Here is a 19,871-nt window from a genome sequence, read left to right on the forward strand (position 1 = left end):
GCGCTCAGCTGGAGAGGGCCGGATCGCCGGGTGGGCGGGCAGATGGCGCCGGGGGCTTCAGGGTAGGGGGCGCCAAGGATACCGGGGCGCTCAGCCTGTGGGGGCGGGGTCTCCAGGCTCGGGGGGTCCTGGGGACGCCGGGCGGGGGCTCGGAGACAGCGGGGCGCGGCCTGAGGTCCCTGACCCCCCGCCCGCCGCAGGATGGGCAGCAGCTCGCTGTCCGAGGACTACCGCCTGTGCCTGGAGCGCGAGCTGCGACGGGGCCGCGCGGGCGTGTGCGGGGACCCCTCGCTGCGCGCGGTGCTCTGGCAGATCCTGGTGGAGGACTTCGACCTGCACGGGGCGCTGCAGGACGACGCCCTGGCGCTGCTCACCGACGGGCTGTGGGGCCGCGCCGACCTGGCGCCCGCGCTGCGCGGCCTGGCCCGCGCCTTCGAGCTGCTGGAACTGGCCGCTGTGCACCTGTACCTGCTGCCCTGGAGGAAGGAGTTCACTACCATCAAGGTAGGCGCCGGCCCGCGGAAGCGCGCCCCTCGTCCTGGCCTGCGGGTCGTGGGAGACCACGCCTTTCGGAAGAGAGGGGCTTCCAGCGTCCTTAGCGCCCGGTGGGCGTCTCAAGGCTCAGAGCGCCGAGGGGTCGTGGGCGTGCTGGGGCACCCACTCTGAGGGCCGAGAACATGGGTGGGCGAGGGCAGGCTTGGCCTGCTCGAGAGCGTGCGTCAGCGTCTTCCCTAAGGCGGCCTCGCGACCCCAGCTGCCATGGGACTCTTGGGACAGGGGCACGGGAGGGACTTGCGGTCCCGCGGTCATCCCGATTCCTCCAGGATACGGGCCACTCCCATTTGCAGAGGCGGCCGCCGAGGCTGGGAGGACTGCAGACGGGCGTATCCCTGTAAAGGTGCAGGGCTGGGCACAGACCTAGTGAACTCCTTGGCCTGGGGCCGACCTGGCCCCTCTAGGTGAGCTCCTGGCGGCAGGAGGGGGCAGGGCCGCCCGGAGCTCTGAGCTAATTCGGAAGAGTAGGAAGCAGATGACGTCACTGCGCACGTGGGCGAGCTATGCCTCCACCGGTTGCCATGGCAGCGGCAATCTCTCCGCGGCTCCGCAGGGACACCTGCTGGTCCGCTGGACTCTCATTCACGAGAGGGAACGGACAGGCCCGCCTTGGAGGCCTCCCAAGCAAGGCAAGAGAATGACCCGGGCTTCAGTGCCCAGCACCCCTGGATTGGAGCTAGTTCTGCTGCCTCCTGGCTGGGAGGCCTCGGCCATTACCTCATCTCTCTCAGCCTCTTTCCTCCTCTGAAACAGGGACACAGGACAGTCCAGTTCATGGGACCGGAGGAATGAATGGAAGCCCTGAGCTCAGTGTGGCAGGCACTGGGTGCTGGCACGTGGGCCGCGTCCCGGCGTTCTTGGAGCTAGGGGATTTTACATTCAGGAGAGGCTGGCAGTGACTGTCCTGATGTTCTTCACCTAACTGTAGGCTGGAAAGCACTCACCATTCTGTTATGGCTGTCAGCCCAGTGCAAGGACAGCCTCTGGAGAGCTCTGAAAACAGGTGTTATCTCCAGGCAGCAGGGGAAGAATGAAGGGTGGAGCTTCTGTCCTGATCTGCAAGACTGTAATGGGAAGAAAAGTTGACAACAGTATGTTTAAGAGGCTACCTATTCTAGCTTTGCGTAGAGACCCTGAAAAGGGGTGGGGCACCTCATAAGAGGGGCAAACCAAAATCTTATTTGTGTTTGCACAACAAACACCTGGGCAGGTCCATCCAAAACTAATTAGACTAGGCCGTCCCCAGGGAGGAAAGAGAGCGGCAGGGAACCAAGACAATGGAAGTTCTCAGTACAGGGGCTGTTTTCTTCTGATTCATGTATCAGGGGCAGGTTCATGTACTAGTTGTTTTTTCCATTAAATTTAAGAAATCCTAGGCTGGGCACGGTGGCTCAGACCTGTAAACCCAGCACTTTGGGAGGCCGAGGCAGGCAGATCACTTGAGGTTGGGCGTTCGAGTCCAGCCTGGCCAACAGGGTGAAACCCCGTCTCTACTAAAAATATGAGTATTAGCCGGGTGTGGTGGCGGGTGCCTGTAGTCCCAGCTACTCAGGAGGCTGCGGCAGGGGAAGTGCTTGAATCTGGGAGGCACAGGCAACAGTGAGCTGAGATCGAGCCACTGCACTCCATCCTGGATGACAGACTGATGGTGTCTCAAAGAAACAGCAACAAAAAAGAAATTCTGATGTTCGGGCCTGGCCCAGGCTGGCTAAGCCTAGTTTCTGGGGTTGGGCCCAAGCATCAGAAGCTGCCAAGGCTTGAGCCGATGATCCTGGACCCACTGTGTTCTGGGTCCGCTGACCAGCCGCTCTCTTGCAGACCTTCTCCGGGGGCTACGTGCACGTGCTGAAGGCTGTGCTGTCAGATGACCTCCTCCTCAAGAGCTTCCAGAAGATGGGCTACGTGCGCAGGGACAGCCACCGGCTCATGGTGACTGCCCTGCCCCCCGCCTGCCAGCTGGTGCAGGTGGCCCTGGGCTGCTTCGCCCTCCGGCTGGAATGTGAGATCCTGGGTGAGGTGCTGGCCCAGCTGGGCACCAGTGTGCTGCCGGCTGAGGACCTGCTGCAGGCGCGGCGTGCCAGTGGGGATGTGGCCTCCTGCGTGGCCTGGCTGCAGCAGCGGCTCGCCCACGATGAGGAGCCGCCACCTCTGCCCCCCCGAGGCTCCCCTGCTGCTTACAGGCCCCCACTGGACTTATACCGGGACCTGCAGGAGGACGAGGGCTCTGAGGACGCCAGCCTCTACGGGGAGCCGTCACCAGGTCCCGACTCTCCCTCGGTGGAGCTGGCCTACAGGCCGCCACTCTGGGAGCAGAGCGCCAAACTGTGGAGCCCTGAGGGCCGGGCCTGGGATACCCCAGCTGAGGAGCTGTCGCAGGCCAGCACCCCACCCTACGGGGCCTTGGAGGAGGGGCTGGAACCCGAATCCTCGGCCTTCTCCTTCCTCTCCCTGCGCAGTGAGCTCAGTAGGCCTGGAGACCTGGCCACTCCCGAAAGCTCTGCGGGGGCCAGCCCCAGGCGCATTCGGTCAGAGGGCGTACCGGCCTCAGCCTACAGGTCTGTCTCTGAGCCCCCAGGCTACCAGGCACACGGCTGCCTGTCCCCTGGTGCCCTGCCGACCCTCTGCTGCGACACGTGTCGCCAGCTGCACGCTGCCCACTGCGCGGCCCTGCCCGCCTGCCGCCCCGGCCACTCCCTGCGCGTGCTGCTTGGCGACGCCCAGCGGCGCCTGTGGCTGCAGCGTGCACAGATGGACACCCTGCTCTTCAACAGCCCCGGGGCCCGGCCCTAGGCAGGTGGGCCCGCGTCAAGGGCTCTTGGGAGACAGCTCCCGCGGTGCTTCTCTTTGCTGGGGAGGGTCTGGGCCTCCTAGGGCCTGGACCCCTGGTTGCTTTGTCCCTGGGGGAGTCCTGGGCACAGCAGGGGCTGGGAGAGTTCAGGCCAACCTCTGCTGGAGGCAGGACTCACCCTGTATATGGAATGCTTGGAGGGCCATAGGCCTCAGCTGGCCGGCAGGCAGGAACCTTTCCACATTTCTCTGTCCTCAGAACTCAGACCCGTGCCCACATGTGCTGGGCAGAGGGGTCAAGCCTGTTCCAGCCAGTGCCTGAACCTGTCCCCAGGGCTGGCAGCTCCTGGCCGGCTCCCTGCAGTGTAGGGCTCAGGACTTCGGGGCACTCCAGGGGTCCCAGATCTTCTCCACACAGGAGTATCTTCAAGGGTCTGTTGGTGACACCAAGGCCCCCCCAAGCTCTGCTGGGGCCCATCTCATCTGGGGGGCTCTGCTGAGTGTATGGCTGACCTGGCTTTGGGGACGCTGGCCCTCCCCTTGGGTGTCACAGCAGCTGGGCTCACAGAGAGGGAATGACCTCAGCCCAGACATGGAGGTGCCTGAGAGCTGCAGGAATGGCCAGCAGCTGACAGCCAGGCAGGCCCTCAGCGTCACTGCTACTGGGCAGAGGGGCCTTGCAGGCCCGCCCTGGTTTTGGTGGGTCCTGTGGTAACAATGCTCCCAGCCTCCCTTCCCTTGGGTGCAGCCCACAGGCTGGAGAGGAGGTGGCTCTGCCCTGAATACCCTCTTGGGTCCGGTGAGGGAGGGCCAGGGCACATGCACTGCGACAGCCCTCTGGGCTGACCTCCCTCACCCTGCTCTCCTGACCCTCCCCCCACTCCTCTCCTCCTGGCACACTCAGAGGGCACTGTCAACATCAGAGCACATTAAATGCTGGTGAAACCACGTCTTTTAAGAAAGTTTTTATCCAACCAGAGCCTACCAAACCTCTCACCATTAGCGTTGTGGCCCTGTGGGGAGTGGGATGCAATGGGGCCCACTGCCCTGTGCTCTCCTGGGGGTCCCGGGGCATCCTCACTCGTGGCCCGCATACCACACCTCGTCCCTTGTTCTCATCTGGAGTCCTGGCAGGCCCACCTGGGGTCACTGAAAGGGGAGAAGGTGGTCTTCTGGGGTCTGCTTGTCCCAAGCCAGCGTCCACCACAACTCCAAGACACCAGAGGGAATGGCACTGGCCACTCCTCCCAAGACACTGGGTCCCATGCTTCCAACAGTGAGGCCAGGGAGCCGCGTGAGACTGCTGCGGCTGGGGACGGAGCCACCAGACCACCCTTCCAGGGTGCACAGGCTGGAAGCCCCTGAAGCGCTGTCCTGCACCCAAGCCCTGTTTCTAGGGCAGCAGTGGGAAGACAGTGGGATGGGCACTGGAGAATGGTCCCAGCCAAGGGGACCAGCCAGATCCCAGGTGCCTGGTCAGCCTGGATCACAGCACCCTTCACAGACACCGCCGATCTGATGATCTGGCTGTGGGATGCAAGCGTGAGCCAGGCCCCCAGACCTGAAGATGTGGCTGTAGGGTGCAGGCATCAGTCAGGCCCCTAGACCTGAAGATCTGGCTGTGGGATGCAGGCATCAGCCAGGCCCCTAGACCTGAAGATCTGGCTGTGGGATGCAAGCGTGAGCCAGGCCCCTAGACCTGAAGATCTGGCTGTGGGATGCAGGCATCAGCCAGGCCCGCCGACCTGAAGATCTGGCTGTGGGATGTAGGCCCGCCGTCAGGGCTTGCAGCGCTTGCTCTGGCCCTCAGAGGTGGCAGGGGCAGCCCGCTTGTTGCGGTGGTGGGGAAAGGTGGGCATGAGCTCCGGCTCACAGGCTGTAGGGAGAAGGATGGTTCAGGGCTGGCAGGCAGCAGGCCCAGGTCTGAGTCCAGCACTGCCTCTTGACCTGGCCCTGGGCTGTCTCTGCATCTCCATGTCCCCGTCCTCTTACCCTGGAGAGGGCGCGCAGTCAGTGACAGCACCAGGACAGTTCTCCACCACCCACCCCTGGGCAAAGGGCTCCCAGCCAAGCCCTTCTGAGCGAGCCTGAGGAAGCCAGACACTCACGCAGGGGCTTCTCCTTGAAGTAGGAGCTCTCCAGGCAGTCCCCAGCGGTCGCCCTGGAGGAAAGCAGCGTGCATGACTGGACGGTGAGTCTGGCTTCCTCACCTCCCACCCGGTGGAGTAGCCCATGACCCAGATTCTCAAAGGCAGGATGAGCAGCCAGAAGCCACTTCGAGTGGGTGTGTGCCTGGGGAGGGCGTCTCTGCGGCAGTGGGCTAGGTAGGCCCTGGGAAACCGTCTCCCCAGAACGTGGGCGGTGGGCGTCCCTGGCCCGCGCAGGGATCAGCACCTTTTCTTGGGGTCATACATGAACAGGAAGTGCAGCAGGCGCAGCCCGGCCTCCGACAGCCACGGGAACTTGTGCTTCAGGTTGTTGTATGGCTGCTTCCGAAGGCTATACTGGCCAACCAGCGGCAGCTTGGAAAAGCCCTACGGGAGGCAGGAGCTGAGGCGCAGAGGGCACGGGCACGGGCACGGGCAAGGGGCTGCAGGGCGCCCAGGACACCCACCGGCCAGATGTTCTCACTCGGCGTCCCCAGCAGCTGCACGATCAAGTCGATCTGGTGGATCTCGGAAGTGCCGGGGAGGAGGGGCTTGTGGGCCAGCAGCTCAGCCAGGATGCAGCCCACGGCCCTGCAGAGAACGGGGGACCTCACTGCGGCCAGACCTCTGCTGACCCCACCGGTGCGAGGCTGGGTCGAGGGCACTGAGGACAGGCAGGGACCACAGGCTCCCCTCCTGGGCCCCGCAGGCCTCCCAGGGTGACAGGGGCAGGGGCAAGCGTCCCTCCTGTGGACCTCTGTGCTCCAGGCCTGGCAACAGCAAGCTAGGTTCTCACACTTCCTCCTGGGTTCCCAGGCTCAGGCCCACCTCTCTGGGAGTGGAAGGCTGGCAAATGCCCTACTGCACTCCTGCTCCTCCCCTGGGGCTGAGCTCAGGGACCAGGTGACCCAGCTCCTGTCCCCGCCCTTCCTGAGGCCACAGGAGCCGCGGGCACTCACCACATGTCGATGCTGGTGGTCTGCGTGGTGGTTCCCAGCAGCAGCTCAGGGGCTCGGTACCTACACACAGAAACGCCACCTCAGTACGGCCAGCTCTCTGCCCGAGCCCCGGCCTCCACAGGACACGACCTCCCCGAGAGCCTGCAGGCTTGGAAAAGTGCTCCAGCTGGGACCACCCTCCGCCCCAAGCCCTGCAATCCAGGTGGCGCATACAGCAACAGCTGCGCGGCTATGTCCTGAGAGCCTCGAGGACCACGGCCCTTACCACACAGCCACACCAGCCCCCACCAGCCCATTCTGACGGGGACCACACAGCACGTGTCCAGACCTGGGTCTGACCAACCTGACGTTCAGCCCGTGCTAAGCATGACCCTGTCCGGCCTGCCACAACTGTTCTGGAGGAAGAACCAGGGGCAGGACGCAAGCTGCCCACCCTTCAGTCTGTGAAGCAACCTTCCCTCCCAGAGACAGATTCACAGCCACGCTGTGTTTCTGGCTACCTCAGGCCAAGGTGTGTCTTACCTGGGCAGGTCCCTTGGTGCTACTGTGCCCGGCTCTCACCATTTTCTGGGACAGCCCTGCTGTTTCCCGGGAGGCTGTCCCAGACCCAGCGTTTACAAGTGTGCACAGGCCCTATAGCTTAACATTCTCAAGGCCCAGTTGCCACTTCAGCATGACATCCCCAAGGAGCGGTCCCCCAGGCACACCTGGTCCCCAGGGGCCACCATGCTTTCGAGGAACTCACCAGAGAGTGACCACCTTGGGGGTCATTGGCTTTACTGGGACGCCGTAGGCCCGGGCGAGGCCAAAATCCGCTGCAGCAGAAAGAGGAGTGAGTGTCCCCGAGCAAGAGCTGACGAGCTGCCATCTGGGGACAGGGCTTGCACGAGCTGCACCCACCTGTCTTCACGCAGCCCTTGTCCGTCATGAGCAAGTTGGAGACCTTCAGGTCCCTGTGATGGAAAGACAGTGGCGGTGGTTCCCGGAGAGCCAGGGCTGCCTGGGGGATCAGATTTTCCCCATGGCACCAGTGCCCACATCCTTCCTGCACACTTCCTCACGCTTCAGCTTTTTAGTATCTTTATTTATTTTCTCATTAACTCATACATGCTCTTAATGTTTGAGCCTTTTAAAAATGGGAGTGGGCGATGCACAGGGGCTCACGCCTGTAATCCCCACACAGGAAGGCTGAGGCAGGCAGATCACAAGGTCAAGAGAGTGAGACCATCCTGGCCCTCACGGTGAAATCCTGTCTTTATTAAAAATACAAATATTAGCTGGGCGTGCCAGTGCACGTCTGTAGTCCCAGCTACATGGGAGGCTGAGGCAGGAGAATCACTTGAACCCAGGAGGCACGTGCTGCAGTGAGCCAAGATCATGCCACTGGACTCCAGCCTGATGACAGAGCGAGACTCTGTCTCAAAACAAACAAAAAAAAGACTGGGCGTGGTGGCTCACACCTGTAATCCCAGCACTCTGGGAGGTTGAGGTGGGCGGATCATGAGGTCAGGAGTTTGAGACCAGCCGGACCAGCAGGGTGAAACCCCGTCTCTACTAAAAAAACTACAGCCGGACGCGGTGGCTCACACCTGTAATCGCAGCATTTTGGGAGGCTGAGGTGGGCGGATCATGAGGTCAGGAGTTTGAGACCAGCTGGACCAGCACGGTGAAACCCCATCTCTACTAAAAAAACTACAGCCGGACGCGGTGGCTCACGCCTGTAATCCCAGCACTTTGGGAGGCCGAGGCGGGTGGATCACGAGGTCAAGAGATCGAGACCATCCTGGTTAACAAGGTGAAACCCTGTCTCTACTAAAAAATACAAAAATTAGCTGGGCATGGTGGCGCATGCCTGTAGTCCCAGCTACTCGGGAGGCTGAGGCAGGAGAATTGCCTGAACCCAGGAGGCGGAGGTTGCGGTGAGCTGAGATCGCGCCATTGCACTCCAGCCTGGATAACAAGAGTGAAACTCTGTCTCAAAAAAAAAAAAAAAAAAAAACCAAAAAAATTAGCTGGGCGTGGTGGCATGTTCCTGTAATCCCAGCTAATTGGGAGGCTGAGGCAGAAGAATTGCTTGAACTTGGGAGGTGGAGGTTGCAGTGAGCCAAGATCATGCCACTGAACTCCAGCCTGGCAACAGAGCAAGACTCTGTCTCAAATTAAAAAAAAAAAAAAGGGAGCACATGGCCAGGCAAGCTGGCTCCCACTTGTAATCCCAGCACTCTGGGAGGCCAAGGTGGGTGGATCACTTGAGCCCAGGAGTTTGAGAGCAGCCTGGGCAACACAGAGAGACTCCATCTCTATTTTAGAAAAAATGCCAGTGGGGTGCAAGCAGTGGGCAAGCCGCGACAGCCAGGAACCCTGAGCTCTTCTAACCGCGGGAGGCAGCACTCAGGCCTCAGTGGAAGTGGTGCTTCCACCTCTGCCTGGCTCCACCCACCTGTGGATGATGAAGTTCCTGTGCAGGTACTGGAGGCCCCGGAGCACCTGCAGCACGATGCACTTCACCTGTGCAGAGGGTCAGAGGTCAGAGGTACCAGTCAGGGTGAACCTGCAGGGGAGCCGGCCCACACTGGCCAGCAGGTCTAGCCGTCACCACAACAGCCCGGGAAACCAGAGCCCTCACAAGGCTCTCAGCCTGGGGCTGCCCACTCCCGGCAAATGCCCCACCACAGGAATTCCCCTCATGGGATTTCAGCTCGCTGAAACACTGGAGGCAGAGGCGGAGGCAGCAGCACTCTACCAGTCCCCAGGTGGCCCTGTGTGTTACGAATGTGCACCACAAGGGCCCACGCGGCCCATCCCGCCATCCCAGGCCCCCTCTGCCACGCACCTGGGCTTCCGAGAAGGGTGTTGGCATATTCTCCAGGAGGCTGGCCAGGTCCTGCTCACAGTAACCCATCACCAGGAAGATGCTGGAAGAAACAGAAGATGCATGCCACCCTTCTGCCTTCTCCCAAGGGGTCAAGGTGGACCTCCCCTTCTGCAGGAGGGGACATGGGCAGGACAGCCCGTGTCCCCCTCAGACAACGGGGACCAAGCCAGGCGGTGAGGTGGGGTCACCTCTTGTCTGACAACCTCATGCCCAGTGACGCTCAGTCTTCACTCTGTGCAATGCCTCTAGCCCAACACACATGCTCCCCGGGGCCCGACGCAGACCAGGAGACCGCTCACCTCTCCAGGTGGTTCCCCACGACCACCTCCTTCAGCTCCACGATGTTCGGGTGGTGCAGGCGGAGCAGCAGCGTGATCTCCCGCAGGCTGCTGATGGGGATGCCTGCAGAGGGAGGCGGCCTCAGCGAGCCCCACCCAGTGACCACAGGGAAGCCCCCAACCCCGCTGCTCCTGCAGCTCCAGGAACACCGGATACCAGGTGCTGCAGTTGTCCCCACTTCAGGGAGAATCAGGGCGGCCCCAATAAGCACTTTTAACTCTTCCTTGACCAAATACAAAGTGACACCTCTCTAACTACTGTGGACATTCATCTGGGGCCAGGCAGGTGCTGGGGGTGGAGGGGCCAGCAAAGCTGAGCCTGCGGGGAGGTGGGCTCACCAGACAGGAGGGAGAAGAGGGGATACAGACCACAAAGCCCTCCTGGCAGAGATCTGGGGCCGAGTGTGGACCTGGGAGGTGACACACTGGGCCGCAGCAGAACCCTCCCAGAGGCTGGCCCCTACAGCCACAGTGCAGTTGCGCTCAGGAGGGTTTAGATAACTCACGCCTTCCCGCCGCCTCCCACTGTGAGGTCCCAGCACCCCATCTCCCCGCTCACCATCCTTCTCCTTGTCCATCCGCACCTTCTTCAGTGCAACAATCTCATCTGTCTGGGTGTCCCGGGCCCGATCTGCAATGGAAATGCATCTATGATGACGTCCCATCGATGCCCTCGTGGGCTCCCTAGCACCGCACAGGAGCCTCTCCCTCAGCCACAGGGGTGCCCTTTCTTTCCTGACAACCTCATGCCAGCGACACTCAATTCTCACTCTGTGCAACAGCTCTAGCCCAAGACACGTGCTCCCTGAGGGATTTCCTCATTTGACCTGGGCGGGGGTGCCCAGGTTTGCTCTGTGCAGGACCCTGGCTCCAGCCACTCAGTTCTGTGGCTCCAGGCTCTCCGTGTCCTCCTCCTCAGCACGCAGACCGCAAATAAGGTATTATGTGTAGAAAAAAGTCAACCTTGTTTTGTGTGAAGATAACGCTACAATTTCGTAGCCGTTGTAAGCGTCAGTTATGTGGTGTGGTTTATTCTCTTTTCCTTTTTTTTTTTTTTTTTTTGAGACAGTCTCACTCTGTTGCCAGGCTGGAGTGCAATGGCACGATCTCAGCTCACTGCAACCTCCGCCTCCTGTGTTCAAGCAATTCTCTTGCCTCAGCCTCCTGAGTAGCTGGGACTACAGGCACACGCCACCACGCCCAGTTAATTTTATATTTTAGTAGAGATGGGGTTTCAGTATGTTTGCCAGGATGGTCTCGATGTCTTGACCTCATGATACACCCGCCTTGGCCTCCCAAAGTGCTGGGATTACAGGCGTGAGCTGCTGCTTTTTTCTTTTTGAGACAGGGTCTCACTCTGTTGCCAAGGCTGGAGTGCAGTGGCATGATGACAGCTCACTGCAGCCTCCGACTCCTGGGCTTGGCTGGGTCACTGGCTCACCCCTGTAATCCCAGTGCTTTGGGAGACTGAGGCAGGAGGATCATTTGAGCCCAGGACTTCAAGACCAAGCCGGTCAATATAAGGAAATCCCATTGAAAAATAAGCTGGTGTGGCGGTGCACGCTTGTGGTCCCAGCTACTCAGGAGGCTGAGGTGGGAAGATCACTAGAGCCTGGGAGGTCGAGGCTGCAGTGAGGTATGATTACGTCACTGGGCTCCAGCCTGGGCACTAGAGCAAGACCCATCTCGCAAACAAACTAACAAAAAACCCCTGGGCTCAGGGGACTCCTCGAGAGTGGCTGAGGTTCTTGACACGAGCACTGTGTCCATCTCCAGATACTTTTAGAAAGTTCTGCATTTTATTTCTCTAAGAGTTCACGCTACCCTGCAGTGACACACTGGATTATGGGTATTAGCAACCTGATGCTTACGTTTATCCAGAAATGGAATAATGCTTGCGATAATCACACCAGGAATTAAACTTCCTGAACAAGTTTCTGGCCTGGTTCGGAGCACGGGGTATGAGTCCCGTCCGGCCCCAACGCTCTCGTCCCACACTGTCACAGGCACCAGCCTTGGCCACTCACACACGATGCCGTAGGTGCCCTCTCCAATCCGGTTTAGCTTCTCAAACTCCTTCACACTCCGGCATCGCCCCAGCTGAAAGAAAGGGGAGTTGCGAGTGTGGAAATCTGACAGCTGATCAAACGACTGAGGATGGGGACTTCACAGGTAATTTGTTCCAGGGAGCCCACTCAGGTCTTGCTCACCAAACAGAAAGGCAACTACACGCTTGGGCTTTTTTTAAACATTTTTTCTTTTTTTGAGATGGAGTCTCGCTCTGTCACCTGGGCTGGAGTGCAGTGGCACGATCTTGGCTCACTGCAACCTCTGCCTTCTGGGTTCAAGTGATTTTCCTGCCTCAGCCTCCTGAGTAGCTGGAACTACAGGCGTGTGCCACTACACCGATTAATTTTGTATTTTTAGTAGAGATGAGGTTTCACCATGCTGGCCAGGCTGGTCTGGAGCTCCTGACCTCAAGTGATCTGCCCACCTCGGCCTCCCAAAGTGTGGGGATTACAGGTGTGAGCCACCGCGCCCGGCCTCTCGGGCTTTTCTAATGAGAAAAGGTGGTGACGATACTGGGCCAACACTTTGAAATATCAGAGGCAGCCACTCAACTACCCCTTTTCAATCCCACATGCAAAAATACATCTGTGGCAGAGGCTGCTATCCCAGCATCCGTATGTCACTACTTCCTTGAAGTTATAAAACACCACCCAGTGGCATCTGGCCTCGGGATGTGAGCTGAAGGGACCGTGTGACTTCCAGATGAAAGGAAGCTGGAAACACCCACTTCTCCTCCCCTCAGCCACAGGAAGACAGATGGAACCAGAATGCCTGGCCCACTTGTGCAGAACAACTGCTTCTCTCCAGAACGTTAGAGGAGAGTGAGAAAAAGCATCCTCTTACTTGAGCCAGTGTATTTTGGGGTCTGTGTTGTAGTACAGTCTGCACTCTTCCCCATGGATCTAAGACGTCCATGTGGCAAGGTTGGAATTCTAACAGCCCCTACTTTCTGGCTTCCTTCTCTTAACCCTACCCTTGCTCTCAAACCTGGGCTCAAGCAATCCTCCCACCTCGGCATCCCAGACAGCTGAGACCACAGGTGTGAGCCACTGGCCGGCTGTCCTCAGTCTTATTACTTCCTCACACCTGGGGGCCGCGTCAGAATCATCTAGCCTGCCACTCTTCCACAGTGTCGCCTCAACCTCCCTTTCCGTCCTTAAACCCTCTCTCACATCTTCTCTGCGTGTGCACTTTCTGCCACCCTTATTTCTGGGTGTCCAAATTCTAGTCACACTTCCTGACTCCAAAGAAATGCCATGCGAGGCTGGACGCAGTGGCTCATGCCTGTAATACTTTGGGAGGCCGAGGGGGGAAGATCACTTGAACCCAGGAGGCTGACGACGCGCTGAGCCGGGATCACTCCACTGCATTCTAGCCTGGGCAACGGAGCGAGACACTGTCTGGAAAAAAAAAAAAAAGAAATGCCAACTCACTGCTTCACCCCAGCGTCCAGCACAGAGCTCTCAACTCGGGGAGCGCCTGCTGCACGTCTGAAAGAGGTACCAGGAGCAGCCAAGGCCTGTGTAGCTCCTGCTGTCATCCAGCCACGATCTGTTAACGATTCTTACTGGACACATAGCCTCTCAGATCATCAGGCACCAGCTAAAACACCACCCAGCGGCCAAAGTTCAAGCCTCTGCGCCCCCGCCAGCCACGCACCTCGGCAACATCGCCCCACGCCCCGCGGCTCTCTCCTCCTCTCTGCAGAGGGAGGCACGGACACCTCGTCACGGGCCGCGCACCAGGGCTCGCGTGAAGCCACCAGGCAGCGCTGGCGCCCGCTCGATGCAGCCCAGGCCCAGCGGGAGCCTCCAAGCTCCAACTCGTCGCGCGGGTCAATGCTGCCGCTACACAAGCGGCTCGCGGCGCGGCCTGCAAAGCCCAGCCAGGACGCAGATCTCAGCAGCGCCCGAGCTGGATCCCGGAGGCTGCTCTTCCCAGGGCGCGGGCCCGTCCGTCCGTGGCGCTAGGCGCCCTTGGGCCCGCCCGGCACCCGGAGACCCCCAAGTCTCAGCTAACGGGGTCCCGAGCTCCCGCCCGCCCCCGCCCCCGCCTGCGCCCCCGTGCCGGCTTCAGCCCCCGCCGCGGTGAAACTGGGAATGTCGTTCCCGCCCGTGCCGGAAGCCTCCGCGCCGCAACGCGACACGATGGTCCCCGCGCCCGGCCGGGCACTGCCGCTAGCGAAGCGAGTAGAGCTGCCCGGATGGCACCCCGCGCACCCTGTGTTCTGGAGGCACCGTGAAGAAGCCCTCCTTACGAATACACTTCAGACGGATGTGCTCTGACTCCACGTCAGGCTCCGCCATGCTGAGCGCCCGCCTCGCCTCCCGTGCGCGCAGGCGCAGACGCGGACAACCAAGCAGCGCAGGCGCGAAAGCTCTTTCCCGGGCCTCCTCTCCTTAGCAACGGTTACCAAGAGACGCTCCCGCGGGTCCGCCTTAGGCGCTCAGCTCCAGGGACCTGCTCTGACTGCCGCGGTTCGGGCCTTATTTTATGATGAAGCCCGGGCACCCGACCAGGCTGCGCCAGAGTGGGAGGTCATGGCGATTATCCAGGTGAAGGTCTTCCAGGTTAGGGGTCCCCCAGGTGGGAGACCTTCAGGTGGGGAGGTTCTCCAGTTGTTGGGGGGGTCCTTCAGATGAGAAGGTCCTCCAGGTGAAGGTTCTCTAGGTGGGAGGATCCTCTAGGTGGGGGGGCGTGTCCCCCAGGTGAGGGGTCCTTCAGGTGGGGAGGTTCTACAGGTAGGGGGGTCCTTCAGGTGAAGGTTCTGCAGGTGAGAGGATCCTCCAGGTGGGAGGGGGTCCCCAAGGTGAGGGGGTCCTCAAGGTGAGAGCATCCTCCAGGTGAGGGTCAGGTCACTTGGTCCAGGGATGTGGGCTTCAGCAGGCATTGGGTCCCTCCTCTGTGCTGTGGACATGGGGGCTTCGGGAAACTGAAGGAAACCAGTGCCGATATCCATGCTGTCAAGTTCTGTGACAGAAGCAAGCAGGGGCAAGCGAAAGACAGGAGAGGAGCTCTGTGAGGGGGTGTCATTCAAGCTTAGCTTCTGGGTGGGAAGAGACATGCAGCAAAGCAGATACCTCCCCTCACTCATAGAAGACCTGACCTCCCAGGCTGATAGAAGCCACTCTCACAGGCACCTGCCTCTCCAGATTTGCTCACAGCCCAGCCCTGGAAGGTGGAAGAAAAGTCGACATGGAATGTTTAGGAAACACCGTTGGTGCCTAGGTCCAGCGTCAGGGACAGGCAGCACGTCCTCTAATCTGGCTCCACTGTTGAAATCCAGTTGAGCTAGCAGGGCTCAAACCACTGCCCATAGCCAAACCTACTCCACTCAGATGGGTTTTGATCAGCATGTAGAAAATGAGGGAGTTGAGGCCAGGCTCACACCTGTAATCCCAGCACTTTAGGAGGCTGAGGCAGGAGGATTGCTTGAGGCCAGAAGTTCGACACCAGACTGGGCAACAGGGCGAGACCCTGTCTCTATAAAAAATATAATGCTCACTTTGGCAGGACACAAACTAACATGGGAACAATGCAGAGAAGATTAGCTTGGTCTCTGCACAAGGATGACACAGAAATTTGTGAAACATTCTATATAATTTTTAAAAATAAGAAAAAAAGGAAGATGGGGAGTTGAGTCCAATGTCTCTCCCCCACTGCACAACCCTATTGCATTGGCCCCTAGAGAAAATAAAATGCCTCCCCTTCTGAGTTCCGATATTTCATTCACATCCTGGAGACTTTAGGAGATATTTAACTTACACCTGTGTTCAGGAGTTTGAGACCAGCCTGACTAACACGGTGAAACCCCGTCTCTACTAAAAAATACAAAATTTAGCCAGGCATGGTTGCGGGTGCCTAAATCTCAGCTACTGGGGAAGCTGAAGGAGGAGAATCGCTTGAACCAGGGAGGCAGAGGTTGCAGTGAGCCGAGATTGCACCACTGCACTCCAGTCTGGGTGACACAGCAAGACTCCGTCTCAAAAAAAAATAATTCTTGGCAGGCACGGTGGCTCACGCCTGTAATCCCAGCACTTTGGGAGGCCGAGGCGGGTGGATCATCTGAGGTCAGGAGTTTGTGACCAGCCTGACCATCATGGTAAAATCCCATTTCTATTAAAAATACAAAAATTAGCCCGGCATGGTAGTGTGCATCTATAATCCCAGCTACTTGGGAGTCTGAGCCAGGATAATCACTTGAACCCGGGAAGCAGAGGTTGCAGTGAGCTGAGATCACACCACTTCACTCCAGCCTGGGCAACAAGAGCATAACTCTATCTCAAAAAAAAAAAAAAAAAAAAAAAAATCCTCTTTTTTACAAACTTTATCACAACTTACACAAACCATTTATGATACACTTGCACTTCCTGTTTTATCCTGACCATCCCTCTTTTCAAAATAATCAGCCATTTTAGGACAAAAATTTACCATACAATATTGTTTCTCATATCAATTTATTTTCCTTTTAACTGTTCCTACTAAAAATACCTCCTTATAACTATCTTTACATCTCTCTTTATTTGTTTAAAGACAAGGTCTCACTATGTTGCCCAGGTTGGTCTCAAACGCCTGTGCTGAAGCAATCCACCCAGGTCAGCCTCCCAAAGTGCTGGGGTTACAGCCATGTGTCGCCATCCCGGGCTAACTGTTGTATTTTTAGTAGAGACAGGGTTTCATCATTTTGGCCAGACTGGTCTGGAACTACCGACTCCAAGCGATTCACCTGCGTCGGCCTCCCAAAGTGCTGGGATTATAGGTGTGAGCCATTGTGCCTGGCCTATTTCCTTTCAATAAAAACTTTATTAGAAAAATGTTTTCCTGAAATATGTATTTTTTGAGACAGAGTCTTGCTCTGTTGCCCAGGCTGGAGTGCAGTAGCGCAATCTTGGCTCACTGCAACCTCTGCTACAAGGATCAAGTGATTCTCCTGCCCCAGCCTCCTGAGTAATGGGACTACAGGCATATGCCATTATGCCTTGCTAATTTTTGTATTTTTAGAAGAGATGGAGTTTCATCATATTGGCCAGTCTGGTGTCGAACTCCTGATCTCTGGTAATCCACCCACCTCAGCCTCCCAAAGTGCTGGGATTATAGGCATGAGCACCATGCCCAGCCAAATATAATTGTTTGTAAGAAAATTTAGAAATGAGCTAGATGTTTAATGGGTATCTATTATTTAACATAACTTTTGATTTGAAATTATAACAAGCTTATTTACAAGTATTTATTCCATTACATTTACCTAATTTTAAAAATAGTTTACCTAGATTACTTAAGAAAACTGTGATAGGCTGGGCACGGTGGCTTACACTTGTAATCCCAGCACTTTGGGAGGCCGAGTTGGGCGGATCACCTGAGGTCAGGAGTTCAAGAGCATCCTGGCCAACTTGGTGAAACCCTGTCTCTACTAAAAATATTTTTTTTTAATTGCCATTCCTGGTCACAAGTGCCTGTAAACCTAGCTACCTGGGAGGCTGAGGCGTGACAATCACTTGAACCCAGGAGGCAGAGAGTGCATTGAGACAAGATCGCACCACCTGCACTCCAGCCTGGGCAGTAGAGTGAGACTCCATGTCAAAAAAAGAAAACAACAACAAAAAAACTGTGGCATTCTTCATTTAAAAGTATTTCTCTGTTAACCTTTTTTTTTGTGTGCTGGGGTTTCACTCTTTTTCCCCAGGCTAGAGTGCAATGGTACAATCTCAGTTCACTGCGACTTCTGCCTGCAGGGTTCAAGTGATTCTCCTGCATCAGCTTCCTGAGTAGCAGGGATTATAGGTGCCCACCACCATGCCTGCCTAATTTTTGTATTTTTAGTAGAGACTTTTCTCACCATGTTGGCCAGGCTGGTCTCAAACTCCTGACCTCAGGTGATCCACCCATCTCAGCCTCCCAAAATGCTAGAGTTACAGACGTGAGACACTGTGCCTGGCCTAACCACTTTTATAGCCTGTGAATTTCAGGTTTTTACCTAAGTAAGAACCTTATGGTTAAACAAATGTTTCTCTTTTTTCTCTTTTTTTTTAATGCCATTGAGATGTCGACCACCACCTGTGAAGTCTGGCCTGCAGAGCCTGACTACCACGGATGAATGAACGCGTTCTCACACATTACAGTCATACAAGTGGGCTAGGGGTGGCTGTTGGCTGCTTTCAGAGGGCGAGATGCAACCAATCGACCAAGACCCCCGTCCATCCACATTTATTCCTAACAGTGGTTCTAAGTCAACACGCTTGTGTATGATTCACATGGTAAAAGAGTGGTTTTATGAATGATAAAAGCTTTAGTTTCTGGGCCCTGGGTAAACATTATGTATGGGTAATTCCCCTTTGACCTCCCCCTGAGAGGGCTATTCAGCACAAAGTTTACATGAGTAAACAGAGTAGAGACAAAGTGACATGGGGTAAACAGACTTAATTAGGAAAGCCTCATTCCTATTTCCTCCCTAACTTAGTGGAACAACTGGCCGCATTTGGCCTGCTCCAATAAAGCCTTTTGGCCTCCCAAAAGGTTTCAGACTAATCTATAACTTTTCCTAATGTATCTTTAATATTTTGCCAACCACCCCAAGTGAATATCAACAGCCAATACCTCAGGATTTAGCTCTTTTCATGAAACAATATTAAATACCTTACTTATTGGAAAATTATACAAATATAATTTTCTCTTTTGGGTTGCAAGCTTTGTAACCCTCATGCCAAATTTTGACAATTTACATTATGTAGTGATAAATATTAAACTCCTTGACCAATAAATCTAAATAATTTATGTTGACAATTCTGAAGACATTTCTAATTTTATTTTACCAATACTTTTAAAACCAGCTTATTTATTAAGGATTTACTTAAGTCACATAAACTTGAAAAGGCATTTGAGTGAAAGTTTCCATTTTTCTGATACAGTATTTGATGTAAGTGCTTTCTTTCCTTTAAGCCAGTTAATTAAAGGCCTTTTATATATTTTTGGTAGTGAAACATTGTATATGTCACACATAAATACACAGTTGTATCAGATACACAGAAGATTCATAAGACCCCTTCTTTTTTTCTAGTATTTTAAACTTCCAATATCTTTCAATTTTTTTTTTTTTTTTTTTTTTTGAGATGGAGTCTCATACTGTTGCCCAGGCTGGAGTGCAGTGGCACAATCTCAGCTCACTACAACCTCTACCTCTTGGGTTCAAGTGATTCTCCTGCCTCAGCCTCCCGAGTACCTGGGATTACTAGCACTTCCCACTATGCCTGGCTAATTTTTATATTTTTAGTAGTGTCAGGGTTTCAACATGTTGGCCAGGCTGGTCCCAAACTCCTGACCTCAAGTGATCCACCCACATTGGTCTCCCTAAGTACTTGGATTATAGGCGTGAACCAATGTGCTTAAACTAAGCTTCCAACTTCTTGATAACCTGTTTCACCGTCCTAGGCAATTTTCGGCTAGATAGCCCCAAATTCACATACCAAAGGCAGAATGCTTAAGTGAAAAATCAGGTAGCAAAATTTACATCTCAAAATGCAGACAGATAGTCTGGGTGTGTTAGAGGGACATGAAAAATGAATGCCATGTCAAACATAAAATTACCGGCTGTGCATGGTGGGGGACTTCAGCGGGGGACTACCCAACTTTGGGTCCCTTCTCCTGAGAACTGTTCCACCATTCAACCCAACTCTCTGTTCTGCTCACCTCCTGGTTGTCTGCATAACTGCATTCTTCTTGGACATGGGGCAAGAACTTGGGACCTGCCGAATCACAGACAGAAAAAGGACCGTGACCCTGTAAGACAACAACCCACTCACCAGCCCACTGGCCATGGGAATGATCAAGCTGTGATGTCCTTGGGGCTCTGAGTTCCTGGCAGCTCCAAGTTTTCAGGAGTCACCACATTCCCCTCGTCCAGACACCGATGCTGAAGGTGGAAGCAGGCTGTGGCAGGCGCAGCCCAGCCATGGGCTGAGCACAGATCCCATGGTGTGTGTGGTCTGCTGGGCTAGGTGGGTGGAGTACCTCTAGCGGCAAGCCCAGAGCAAGCAAGTCCTGGGTAGGGGCACCACCAGCCACAGAGGTCTCCAGCAGAAGCAGCAGCAACCCAAGAAATCCTGTGTCAACTATTTCAGTACAAAAAAAAAAAAAAAATCAGGTA

At 56.1% G+C, this 19,871-nt stretch overlaps 2 protein-coding genes and 1 non-coding gene across 13 annotated transcripts; 2 read left to right on the top strand and 1 right to left on the bottom strand.

The window, feature by feature from the left end:
- The first annotated feature begins 133 nt into the window (after nt 1-133).
- On the top strand, nt 134-4,290 carry SPATA2L (spermatogenesis associated 2 like). The gene is made up of 2 exons (XM_012466005.2): nt 134-504; nt 2,374-4,290. Exons 1-2 carry the CDS (start codon nt 202-204, stop codon nt 3,343-3,345), a joined length of 1,275 nt encoding a protein of 424 aa, XP_012321428.1. The 5' UTR covers nt 134-201; the 3' UTR covers nt 3,346-4,290.
- On the bottom strand, nt 674-19,611 carry CDK10 (cyclin dependent kinase 10). 11 transcript variants are annotated; one of them, XM_012466009.2, is made up of 14 exons: nt 13,951-14,053; nt 11,533-11,761; nt 10,221-10,292; nt 9,623-9,725; nt 9,282-9,363; nt 8,889-8,956; nt 7,349-7,401; nt 7,194-7,263; nt 6,449-6,508; nt 5,957-6,080; nt 5,737-5,876; nt 5,451-5,503; nt 5,088-5,218; nt 674-1,619 (listed from the first exon to the last, which is right to left on the bottom strand). In XM_012466009.2, exons 1-13 carry the CDS (start codon nt 14,035-14,037, stop codon nt 5,121-5,123), a joined length of 1,239 nt encoding a protein of 412 aa, XP_012321432.1. In that variant the 5' UTR covers nt 14,038-14,053; the 3' UTR covers nt 674-1,619; nt 5,088-5,120. The 11 variants fall into 11 exon arrangements, with proteins under 11 accessions (XP_012321432.1, XP_012321431.1, XP_064226043.1 ...); XM_012466008.2 differs by lacking the exon at nt 674-1,619 and adding an exon at nt 4,293-4,491; XM_064369973.1 differs by lacking the exons at nt 674-1,619; nt 13,951-14,053 and adding an exon at nt 19,528-19,611 and having other exon boundaries at nt 4,293-5,218; nt 11,689-11,761.
- Nucleotides 15,231-15,335, top strand: LOC135271887 (U6 spliceosomal RNA). Its single transcript, XR_010340014.1, has one exon. It is a non-coding gene; the product is annotated as a U6 spliceosomal RNA (small nuclear RNA).
- Nucleotides 19,612-19,871: the final 260 nt, after the last annotated feature.

This window comes from Aotus nancymaae, unplaced genomic scaffold (assembly GCF_030222135.1).
Source record: "Aotus nancymaae isolate 86718 unplaced genomic scaffold, 86718_ANA_hifiasm-v0.15.2.pri h1tg000095l, whole genome shotgun sequence".
NCBI lineage: Eukaryota > Metazoa > Chordata > Mammalia > Primates > Aotidae > Aotus > Aotus nancymaae.